The sequence below is a fragment of the Centruroides vittatus genome, unplaced genomic scaffold (assembly GCF_030686945.1).
Source record: "Centruroides vittatus isolate TY-2023 unplaced genomic scaffold, ASM3068694v2 contig_2259, whole genome shotgun sequence".
NCBI classification, from domain to species: domain Eukaryota; kingdom Metazoa; phylum Arthropoda; class Arachnida; order Scorpiones; family Buthidae; genus Centruroides; species Centruroides vittatus.
The window spans coordinates 1-12,393 of record NW_027121412.1 but is presented as its reverse complement, the minus strand read 5'-3'; the positions used below and the strand labels follow the sequence as shown (position 1 = coordinate 12,393).

The following is a 12,393-nucleotide window of genomic DNA, read 5'->3' as shown; positions in this document are numbered from 1 at the left end:
CTGTTTGAGAGTTACTCTAATATTAGTCTAACATATTCTAACTACAGGTATTGAATAACTAAATCAATTAATTTTTAGAAATATTTTCATTTACTAAAATAATACAAAATGATATATTTTATCAAAATGATAAAAATGAATTTTTTAAAAATTTTTTATGAATTAGTTAGATACACACACACATATCTATAATACAGAGGGTTGATTGCGTTACATAATGCCAAATTAAGAGGCCTATAAAGTAACCTAAATGCCACGGCGTCAACTTCGATTGTGCTCGATCTGATGGCCATGTTGTGAAACTATAGCCCTGCCCTACATCGAAGTTTCCACTGTAGAAGACTTCTTTCAAGAACATTCATGTCCAAACAGTCCCATTCCTCTTTACAGGCTTTCCATAAACCTGCCATTGTTTTTTGACAATAGCTTCCCAGAGCTCGTTTCAATAGACCAAATGCACAGTTAGTCCATTGGAGCTGCGTCAAGCGACTTCACAAGAATGTCATTGAAAGATTTCCCGTTAGTATGGATTCCCGTTTCCTGTTCCAATACATGGATGAAATCTCAGGTCAATTTGCAGGTATGACTGGAAGCTTTGTCTTGATGCACCCATACATTTGTTTGGTAATTTCCGTACAAAGCATAGCCTCTTCATGGTATAGAGGGCAACCCGCAGCCCGCAGTAATATTTTTTGCGGCTGGCGTGGCATAAAATATGAATAAATATATCAATTTCCAAGCTTAATGAGATATTCAACAAAAATTCAAACGTTATTTTCTACAACTTATATTTGTGAATAGTTTTTTCACAATGAATTTAGTAAGAATTAAAACAATAAACCAACTAACAGACACATCGAAACTAATTTAAAACTAGCAGTGACTAATATTTAATCAAATATTTCCAATATGTTACGTTTAAATCAGTGCCAGAAGCTATATTAAGTATACCTATGCTAATTTATAATTATATATGAAGAAAGAATTGTGATTTACTGACATTCCCCCCCTCTTTTCTCTTGTGTGCGGCCCGCAATAGTTTTGAAATGTGGCCCTTACATACAAAAAGGTTACCCGTCCCTGGTATAGAGGTTCCAAAACGTTAGTCTGGTAGTAGGTCAAATTAATTTTAATGTTTTTTTTCAACTTTTCTGATGTTTAGTTTATCACGATAACAATAATCCGCAATGACCATAAAGCCTGACGGAAAACTTTTGCGACATTCCTTGAACCATTTTTGGCATGGTCTCCCATCTGATGGTCTGTAGTAAATTGCCCATGATTTGTTACAATTGTTCATGTACAACCATGCTTCATCTAGTGTGACTACAAACTGCCATTTGTTTACTGAAAGATACTTTTCGTACAGTTTTTAGCAGTTGGTCTTTCATTCTTGGATGTGATGAGACAGCAGCTTGTGAACTCAACCTTTATGGCATTTCTACAGTTTCAAATTCTTGTGAATGATGGCATGAACTGTGGACTGCGCAATTCCAACACTCTAGGCAATACTTTGTTGGGTTTTTGGATTTCAACCACTGATCAGTCTTCGCACTTTTGCTATCACCTCTGGTGTGCAGCTTGGGGCATTCTTATTTCTGGGCTAAATTGAAACACTTGATGGTCCTGGCTGGCTCTTGCAAATCATTTCATAACTGGCTGTATCCCATATTGTGAAACGCTAAAACCACAATTTTTGCACATTTTAATAATTTGAGTTTGCAAATATTTTGCGTCAGAAAGCGCAGTTACATAACTTGTCCAAAAGTCTGGAACTTTAGGTAGCATATGTGTAATAGATAAACCTTACTTATCAAAAGTAAAACTCAGAATATACAGTAGCACGTGGGTCAGTTGCTTTTATTCTACTTCCTACAACTGGAACTATGGGCAATATACAAATCGGCATTATGGAATGCAATCAACCTTCTGTACACTATCATAAATTAAAAGATATTTAGAAAATATGAAGACGCCACGTTCTATACAAATGTATAAGTACTTTTGTGCATACATGCACTTGCACAACCATATGCATATATAAATATAACATTTAAAGTTAAATACAACCCCAACAAATAAAAACCTCAGATAGCATGTTATTTTAATTCATCTCTAACTTATCCTTCAATAATATCAAACAGAAAAATTTTATATTAGTAAACTTTTATTATAAATGAGGATTTTACATAAAAAATTTTTATATTGATAATACATAAAAAAAAAGTTATGGGCAGTTGAAATAAGCATCTGCGACAAAAAAAAGCTCGGACAGAGCCATTTCTGACAAATAATACCTTCGACAGTACATTAATATTTAACCTTTGGCTTGTATAACAGTGTTCATTGTTTGGTACTATCGAAACCGTGTTGTTATTTGTATTTTGTATACTGGCACAATGAAGTGACGCTTAATCAACACTGGCGCAGTGTTGATTAAGCGTCTATTTTGTATACTGTGCCAGTATACAAAAAAAAAAAAAAAAAAAAAAAGTGTTCATTGTATAAAAAGAGCCAGGTATTCATTTAGATTAATTTCATCCCAAATTTGCTTGATTTTTTTGCTTTAAACCATCCACACTTCCTTCAGGACATTTTTTCAATATTTTTTAAATTTTTCCCCACATATTTTCTTTACAGGAAAGGTTGGGACTGCTCGATGGCCATTTTAATATGTTAATGTTACGTTGGGCCAGCCAAGCCTTGGTGGTTTAGCAGTATTGCAATTTGCACCATCCTGCTGGAAAATAAAATGTTTGTGATTGGGAATTTTTTTAATGATGGTAATAGGTATTTCTCAAGGATTTGTTTATATTTTGCTGCATTTACTGATCTCTTAATGAAATGCAAATTTCCCACACTTTGGGCTGACATGCAACCCCACACCATAACACTTTCTGGGAATTTTACAGTGCGCTGTAGATAGTCATGATGGAATGTCCCTTGCTTTCTAATGACTTTTTCTATTGCCTCTACTGCAAACTTCAAAGTTTACCTCATCATTATAAACTATCTACTTTTACTGTTGTTGTATCCAGCATTGGTGCTCTTTCACTCACTTCAATCAGTTTTTTATTTGTGTGTATGTGAGAAGTGGTTTTGCTTTTGTCTAAGAAATGTCACCTGTCACAATTATTAAGTAAAAAATAATATTTTCTTATCTGGTAGAAGCTGTAGCCAAGTTTGTACAGATGGATATAACAAATTTCTTTTGTCAATTTTATTCCATTTGTTCACTAATTAACCAAGTGCTGTACCTTGATTTTTTTTAAATTATTTAATGAAGATGCTTGTGATCAGTTTTTGTTATGGTTGCTGGCCTTCCAGTTAATTTTTCTGGATAAATTTTAGCAGTTTCCTGATATTTTGAAATAAAATCCCATACTATGAAATTACTAATTTTTAATTTCTTTGCAATTTTTTTTAAGAATTTGTCCTGTCTATGCAGGATGATAATTACTTCACATACATCAACACGTAGACTTACCAGGTGCCATTTTCATTAAACAAATACATCTCAATAATGTTAATAAGAAAAATATGTAAATATCACGTGTTAGCTCATTTATGCATTTAGGAACAAGTCATTTTATGTACTGTCAAGGTATTAATTGTCAGAAGTGGCTCTGTCCAAGCTTTTTTTTGTCATACATGTTTCTTTTGACTGTTAATACATTAATTAAAATAGTTATAATCAACATAAAAAATGTTTGTATAAAATCTTCAGTTATAACAAAAGTTTACTAATAAAAAATAATTACAAGTGTACAAAATGTTTTTGTTTGATGTTTTAGAAGGAGAAACTAGAGATGAAGTAAAATAACATGCTGTCTGAGGTTTTTGGTCAGGTTGTATAATTTCTTAAATTGACAATTTTAGTATATTGTAGATTATGTAAAGAGAAACAATAAATTTATATTTTGTTAATATCAAAATAACAGAAATAAAAATATGTGCATTATATAAAATTGCTGAAAATATATTCTAAATACATTAGCTTTTTTTTTCTTTTGTTTATAATAGCAATTTATTTATTTGAATTAATTAAAATAATTTGATAACACTAACAAAACAAATTATTTTGTAGTGTTAGTATCTATTAGAATATGATAATATAATTGATTTATAATTACATTTGTGTTATTTTCAGGTATTATAAGGATGTTATTTTTCAGGAATTTCTTCTAAAAAGTAACAATTCTTGAAGATGGTCTATGAAGTAGACTAAAAACTTTGAATAAAAATTAATGCTACTAAATTAGTGCAATTTTCATAGTTTCGTGTTAAAGAAGGACATATGTCCTAAACATTTTGCAAATGAGATCAAAAAGGATTATACAATTAATTTATAAACTATAATTTCATAGAAAGAGTCTTGAAAACTTTTATAATTGAATTTACTAGAAAAATTAAATGCAACAAAAATTTAACAAAATCTGACTTTAGTAATACAATAATGTGCTTAAATTAATAATAATGTCAAACTCTGCAGTGTATTAATGTAATTATTAATAATGTTTTGATGGCAAACATTAATGACAGAAGCCAGTGTTTTAGAAAAAAATTTTAACTATTTTGACAGAAGAAAGATAATATCTGGGATCATAACCAACAACACAATGCTTTGTTTTGGATTAAATGACTTGCGTATCATTTTTATTTTAGATAAAATATTTATATTCTACAAATCTATATCAGTTATAACATTAATTGATGCAGATTTTAATAAATAAATTAATAAATTTTAACATAAAAGTATTTCAATAAATTTCAAAAATTTTACTTTAAAAGAATTTCAATAGAAATAATTTGAATCTTATGCAACATCTCTATTTTCTTCTAAACATGTTATTGCAAATATAACATTTTTGTAATCTATATCAATAGATTACAAGTTATATTATATTACCATTATCAGGTTGTAACATAAATTCTATCCAAAATAATTGAAAAGTTTATTTTTCAGTCATCAATGTATTGTCCCTTATTACATATAATCTCAAGCCACCTTTCAGGCATCTTTCTGATACCCTAATGGAAAAATTCTCTTGATTTAAAATAAAATCATCCCAATACTACATTTTTGAGATCTTACTGAGAATTGAAGTTCTTTCCATCAAGATAATTTTGCAAGCTCCAAAATAAGTGTAATTTGAAGGAACAAGATCTGGGGAATATGGGGTTGTATACCTTTTTGCAGTTTCTTCAGTTTTTTAGAGGTGATAAGAGCTGAAATTTACTGTCAGCTATGATGGTTTCATTCCTTCCCAGCAGCTCAAAATGTATCATATCTTGGATATCTCATCACACACCAAGCAACATCTTTGTTGGATGAAGGTTGGTTGTCAGCTGAATTGCCACTTTATCTCCAGGACTGTGAGTCACTGATGACAATGCTTAATATTCTTATATTGTATTCATTTTTCATCTTTGATAACAATTTCGTCCAAAAATGGAGCTCAGAGATGAGAGTGGAATGAAATGCACAGATTAACACAATGTTCAAGTTGAACTAGCAGCAGATCATGTGGCACAGATTTTTCCAACTTCAGCTCTTTTCCCAGCTCTTTCAAATGTTGTTAAATGGTCATATGACTTATGACCAGTTCTTGTGCAAGTTCTTGTACTGTTGTGAAGACTTTATTTTCCGTCAGAGATTTCAATGCATTGGATAGAATTTATATTATTAATTACAACAAATATTTAATAAATAGAACTACCTGTAATCTATTCACAAAGGATATTTTAGGTCAAAATGCTCTTGGCTTTGTCCCCAATCATACCTTTAATACTAATCAATTATGAAGATAAAAATTTACTATTAAAAATATTAAATTCTTAGTTACTTTTATTATATTATGAAAATTTTAATGAAAAGATGAAAAATGTATTTTAACATATTATAATCAGTATTTTTTTTTAGTTAAGTGGAAAGATTAGAAATGGCTATTAATAAATATTCATCATCTTTAGATTTTATTTCAGAATTATGACTAATGGCCATAATTAAATTCCAATGATATTTGCATACTTTATATTTCAGTGTTACTCTGAAGACATTAAATTTTATAAAAAAATAATTTTTACTGCCCAAGGATAAATTTTCATTTTTGTTGAAATATTCATTAACCAAACTTATTCAATCTTTATATTAATTACAAAAAAATATAGTTAACTATGTGCTAATGAACCAGGCTTATTATACTCCCAAAATAAGAGTATAATAAGCCTGGTTCACTAGTTAACTATGTGTTTTGTAAAGTACTCAATCTTTATTTAAGACAGAAGTCCATTATTTCATTTAACTATAGCAAGATTATTTTTATCAGACTGAAGAATATTTAATTTATACTATAATACTGCAAATATACCTCTATATTTGTTTTTACTTTCTGAATTGATTTAGTAGTAACTTTGTACATTATTTAAAGCAGATAAATAGGAAGTGATGTGTTTGAATATTTTGTTTTTTATTCTAGTAATAATTTGTCACTTTGTTCAAAATGTGCAATTTATAATTGCTTTTATAAAAAAAAATAAAACAGTATTTAAAAACATTCTTCATATATTTTGAATCAATTGTTTTTGATGATAAACTTTACATATGATTTCAAAAATAATATTACAATCAAATTAAATGTGTTTTTTGAATTTTTATGTGAATGCAAATTCAATGATTGCATTAGTATTTAATATTTCATTTTATCACTTCATATTATTAAATATTCTAAAATTTTTGAAATCACCACAAACTTACCTCTGAAAAATTGAAATTTCTTAAATTATTTTGCAATATATTTGTTTTAAACATATACGAGCAGCTATTTATTTTTAAATGTAAAATTAAAATAATATCCAGCAATATATAAAAAATTAACTTACTTTGTAAACCACCAAAATAATAGTTTTGATAGAAATGATGCATATTTGATAGGACATTCTTTCTGAAAATTTCAACTCATCATTTTTTAGGTCATTTTTTTTTGTTTTTTATATTATCAATTTCAAACATCACTAACCTGCGTATCAAGTTTCTCCTCAATTTGTATCTTATCAGCAAAACAATAGAATAGAAACTGTGCTAATATTACAGGAAAACGTATCATTGCTATAATATAATTAACTGTATTAACATGAACATCTACCTTTAAATAAAAAGAAAAACACAGTTACATAATGAAAATATGCTAATATTATTCAATTTAAATGCATTTACCTCCAAAAATAGATTGCTTATATGTGAAAAATAGAAGCCAAAATTTCCAATAGTCATTAACAACCAAAATATAAAAATAATTCCAGATGAATAGATTCCTTTTCTTTGTCCACAAATAGCTAAAATTATGAATAAAGTCTAGAAAAAAATAATAAAATCCTTGATGAATATTATATATTATTAAATAAATTTTAATAAATTTAAATTCCTTACCAAAGTACATATTGAAATAATATTAGAAACAAAATACACAGGAGGTAAATTAGGTGAAGTATGTAAATCATTTATTAAATCAATTATTGACACTGCAATTAATAGAAGAGCTAGTCCCTGGAATAAAAAAAAAATAGATTAAATTACTTTATTGAAATTCATAATTACTAATAAGAAATACAAATAAAATTTTACATTCAGATAAGTTACAATAGCTTTTGATATATCTTCAAAAATATATTTTATGTCAATTCTTAAAATTCTGAACATGTTTTGTAAGGGTATAAATATTAATTTATTTTCTCTCTAAACATAAATCCATCAATTATCTCAAGACTTAGAAAACATTTTGAATAGAAATACAGTATAAGATAATCAAATTTATTTTAATGGCATTAGTTCACATTATTTCTGTCTTTGTCAAAGAAAAAGGTTCATTGGTCTTTGAATCAATTATGGTTTTTAAATTAGTATAAAGTTTTTCTTGTTTGAATAAAATATATTCATTAGTATCACATTTTAATTTTCCTAATTATTATTAATTGCGTTATTTTTTTATTAATTTCTTGGTTATTTCATTAACACGATATTCTGTTCAAGCCATTTATGGCAGTGACACGTTATAACTTCATGAGGCTTAAGCGAATTTGAACTAGGGCCCCACGAGCAGTGCAGTATTGACTTCAGATACTTTCTTTTCGGGGAATTTTTTCTTATAAAAGATTGGTTGAGGGCCTAGGCAATTGCCATTTTTCCCATAGGATAACATGCTACTGAATATGTAATTTTACATAATTTCATATAATAACTCACCATTCTAGAAATATTAAGTATCGTCCACGGAATTGCCTTTTCCGAGCTTCTGTAAATAAAATATATTTCCAAAGGCATAAATAGCCATAGAAATCCACACGGGATCCAAACGAAAACAATGTTCCGAAAGCATATTGGCAACACTAACGTCTCTCCGTTCCAAACTTCTTCGGTCTGAAATTAAACATATCATCAATAATTTTCAGATTGACGGCCAGATGGCCGAGCGGTCAAGGTAGCAATCTACCTCTCTGGGGTACCCGGGTTCAAATCCGGACGGGCCAAAAAATCCCCAGGAACCTTTCGGGGGTGGTCCGTCCGGATATGTCAGGCCCCGTCCCTCACCACTCGGCCACCCCATTGGGCCTGGCCGAACCCATAATGGGCTTGCTAAAAAGAAGCCCTCTTAGGAAAGAGTTGACAAAAACAAAATTCACATTCAGTAATTATAAATTTATTAACCATTACTGTTTTAATTTCTTTGCAGCAAATCACGTGTTTTGCACATTGCTCCTTGTTAAATATACAGAGCTTAGCAATAAATACGGAGCACCTCTGTAGGCAGCATTCAAGCTTTCTTCGAACCCATATGCAACTTAAGTCGATTCTTATAAATCGCATTTAATAATACAAAGGTTTTTATAGTCCTTTACTTTTATCTTGATGTATTTATTTACTATTTTAAATGTTCATATAGAATATTGCTTGAGCAATAATCAAATTTCAACAGAGATCTTTCTTATTATTTAAACCGGAATTAGTTTTTACGATACGAAATATTCAGTTTCAACAATAGCAGCCTACATATTCAAACGTGACGAATTCCTTACACAATATACCGAAATAATTTTAATCTCAAATCTAAGCATTTATCTCGTATCAAATACTGCGCGAATCAATCGCATCTCATCAATAATCAAAGACGATAATAATATAAATTAAATCTACGATCAAATATTTGTCATCGATAATTTTACAATAACAACAATAAGATCTATTTATATAAATGACTTTGCTGTTTATCGCACTTTGGAAGAATATCGAAAGAATTCGGACGACTTAACGAGAAGAGATCGAGCGATTTAAAGTAGAGATGGGCGTATATTCAATAGCAGAAAGTATTGGCCATTAGGGATCTCGATCGTTACTTCGATATAACGTAACTTCCAATACTACGAATACCTCCAATATGGCCCCAGAAGCCAATGGCGGAACCAGGAATTTATTGTAACCGATTACATTTCCCACCGATAGCAGTGGCGGATCCGGAAATAGTCAAGGAGAGGAACCGGACCAAAATTTAAAACGTTGAATAATGAATAAGTAATTTTTACAAATGCGCGCCAACCATCGTAGGGAGGACGGTCCGATAAAGCAAATTGGTCATGGTAAATATTTATTAAAAACGTTTTAAAAATTGTAAGAAATGAATTTTAATTTTCTCTCGGCCGTGGTATTGTTTACACCAGTGCTTACCGCGTCTTTTACCACCTCCGGTTTAATTCGCGACAAGAAAAGCCGACTACATCCCGTACGATTTCCAATTCTTGTTAAAAAAAAAAAAAATTGCAGCAGGTGAGAACGAGAACAATTAATTGTTAATCCTATTGTAGTGGAGATAAAAGTACCTCCGAAAATGTTCTTTAAAAACTCAGTCAAATTACAATGCGTTTACAATAGGAAAAACGCAATAAAACAGATTTCTGGTGTCTGTTACTTGTGTTACAACCAACAGAAAGACAATAATAAGGGAATTGATCGAGAAGTTCTTACTTCGTCTTTTTTTCTAACGAATAAATTAGTAGGAATCGTTTACTTTCGACCATAGAAATTTTCGAGCCATACATTACCCAAAAACGGGATCCGCAGAAATTCGTAAGTCCTCCTCCTAACTCCATTTTCGTTTCTAACGCTAACGTCACGTCTACCGGTTTTTGTCCCTTGCACTGTAAAATTATCTGTCATCGGAGATTATCGAGAAAATAACAAGTAAACTAAATAAAGAACATTACGTATTTTTTATCTGTCTAGACTAAATATCTGCATCCATAATTTCCAGTATAAAAAGTCATGTTAATATATAGAAAGTACTGGTATACAAAATAAATTTTAGAGTTAAAAAGGACAAAAAAAAAGCATAATAATTAGATAAAATAACCGTTCTATACGTAGACCAAGTTACGCGTTAAATTGCGCATTAACAATTAACTCTTATGTCATTCATTTTGTAGAAAAATAAATCTCGGACAAACCCAGTCTCCGAGCTTTCTTCCCCAGCTTCCACCGTCGTCGTCGTCGTCGTCTTCTTCTTCTTTCTTTCACAGTTTATTATAGAGATTTCCACCGTCGTCTGCTTTCTTGCTGTGTATATTATAGAAATGCACCGCTACGCCGGCTCCGTCTACATTAACCATTGAAGTGTACATTTTTTAAAATTTAAGATGCGAATTAAATCGCTGCATTAACTAATTTTATTTCACTTATAGAATAATTTTTTAAAAATAATTACTTAAAAACTACAAATCTGAAAACGTGTCTTTCGATTAAATTGCTACGACCAGTTAATTAATCTCAAACGCACGAGATGGCGCCACCCCTCCAGCGCGTTCACAATAGCCTCCACACCAAAAACCTTTAGAGGTTAGCCCAGTGGATTCTGGTATCCCGAGAGCCACTTGTTCTTGGGCGACTTCAGCGAGAGCACGTCTTAGCTCCCAAGAACCTTTGTACAGTTTGGTATTAAATAAATATTGTTATAGTTTTAATGGTAGCCGTGGACTTTACTTAATTCCGTTGCTGCATCTCGATAAGCGATGTCTGTGTAATAATGGACCGCCACTTCTTTGATCCCACGTGTGGTCCGCCATTGCCCTCAAAATCATCGATTCGGCTTAGAGTGAAGAACGTTTTGGAGAAGCGCGGGGGACGAAAGGAAGGAAATTGGATTTTCTAAATGGAAAAGAAACGCGTGAACTAATTATTCAGTGAATACGAATTATTCTACCGCTCTGGGGGACCCGGGATCGAACACAGATGAGTCAAAAATCCCCAGGAAATGTTCGGGGGAGGTCTGTCCGGATATAGTGGAGCAGTCGCTCACCATCCGGTCGCCCGATTGTGGGCCTGGCCGAACCTATAATGGGCTTGCTAAAAAAGGCTCTTTTACAGCCCACGGGAAGGAAAGAGTTTAAAAAATTTTTGTATCATTCCTCCATAAAATGAACACATTATTCACATATCTTTTGTAGAGAATTATGTCCTCCCTAAAATTCGTAACAGTGATCTGTTCTAATCTGCGTAACACTAACACTCAGAGTAAGCCGGGCTGCTGCTCATAGGAACCTCTTTCATTTATTTCTAGATTCTGTCTTCAAAGCTGAAGAATGATTGAAAACATATGAAGTTTGCAAGTAGTTCCTCGGCTTTAGGAAAGGCCGACCACCTGGGTTTAAACTGCGCGAAGTGTCAATTAACGCGTGATAACATGAATCCAATTTTATGGAGAGATACAGACTTGCAAAGTCTATGGCTAATCCAATCTCTTCGTCCATTAAAGATAAGGCCTGGAGTTCATTTATTAAGTTATGTGGGTTCTTCGTAATTTTTTTTTTTTTTTTTTTTTTTTTTTGACATTGGCATTTCATTCAGTTAAAAGAAATTTCTAAATTTTATAGGCGAAATGTATGGTTCCGCCAAACACAAGTTGGTAAGAGTCGTAAGTGCCAAAAAAATGTTTTGTCTTACTGATCGTACCAATAAACGGCGGGTGGTTCGTCTAAAATATATAACTTATAATAACTCTACTTCTATTCTCATTAAAAATGAAAAATTAGCTACCTTGATGGAATAAACCCAATAATCTATATTTATGATTATCAAACACCATTATCAAATCTATAATGTAAGAAGCTTGCCCTCAGCTTGTTTATAATACAAGCACAGTATAATGTAGTGTACTGTACGTGTCAAAAATAAATTCTTTATTTCTATAACGCATTCAAATAAGTAACATTCCAGTTCTTGAATAAAAATAAAGAAATGTTATATAATTATTATTGTTGTTGTTACTGCTGTTGCTTCGTGTCATGTTTTAATTATTAAGAGTTATAAAACCATAATTATTTATTGTGTGTTTGATGGTATTGCTGAAC

General features: G+C 31.0%; 1 protein-coding gene across 2 annotated transcripts in view; it reads right to left on the bottom strand.

Moving 5' to 3' along the window:
• The window catches only part of LOC136971014 (multidrug resistance-associated protein 1-like), a 40,393-nt gene extending 29,843 nt beyond the window's left edge, over nt 1-10,550 (bottom strand). Inside the window, exons 1-6 of one of the 2 annotated variants that reach the window (XM_067265500.1) lie at nt 10,495-10,550; nt 8,243-8,416; nt 7,430-7,546; nt 7,217-7,354; nt 7,020-7,145; nt 6,883-6,944 (exon numbers count right to left, since the gene is read on the bottom strand). In XM_067265500.1, the coding sequence (XP_067121601.1) occupies nt 6,883-6,944; nt 7,020-7,145; nt 7,217-7,354; nt 7,430-7,546; nt 8,243-8,320 (521 nt within the window). In that variant the 5' untranslated portion in view covers nt 8,321-8,416; nt 10,495-10,550. Of the gene's footprint in view, nt 1-6,882; nt 6,945-7,019; nt 7,146-7,216; nt 7,355-7,429; nt 7,547-8,242; nt 8,417-10,092; nt 10,141-10,494 lie in introns of those variants that run through there. The other variant, XM_067265499.1, reaches the window with a different exon arrangement.
• Between the last annotated feature and the right edge of the window lie 1,843 nt (nt 10,551-12,393).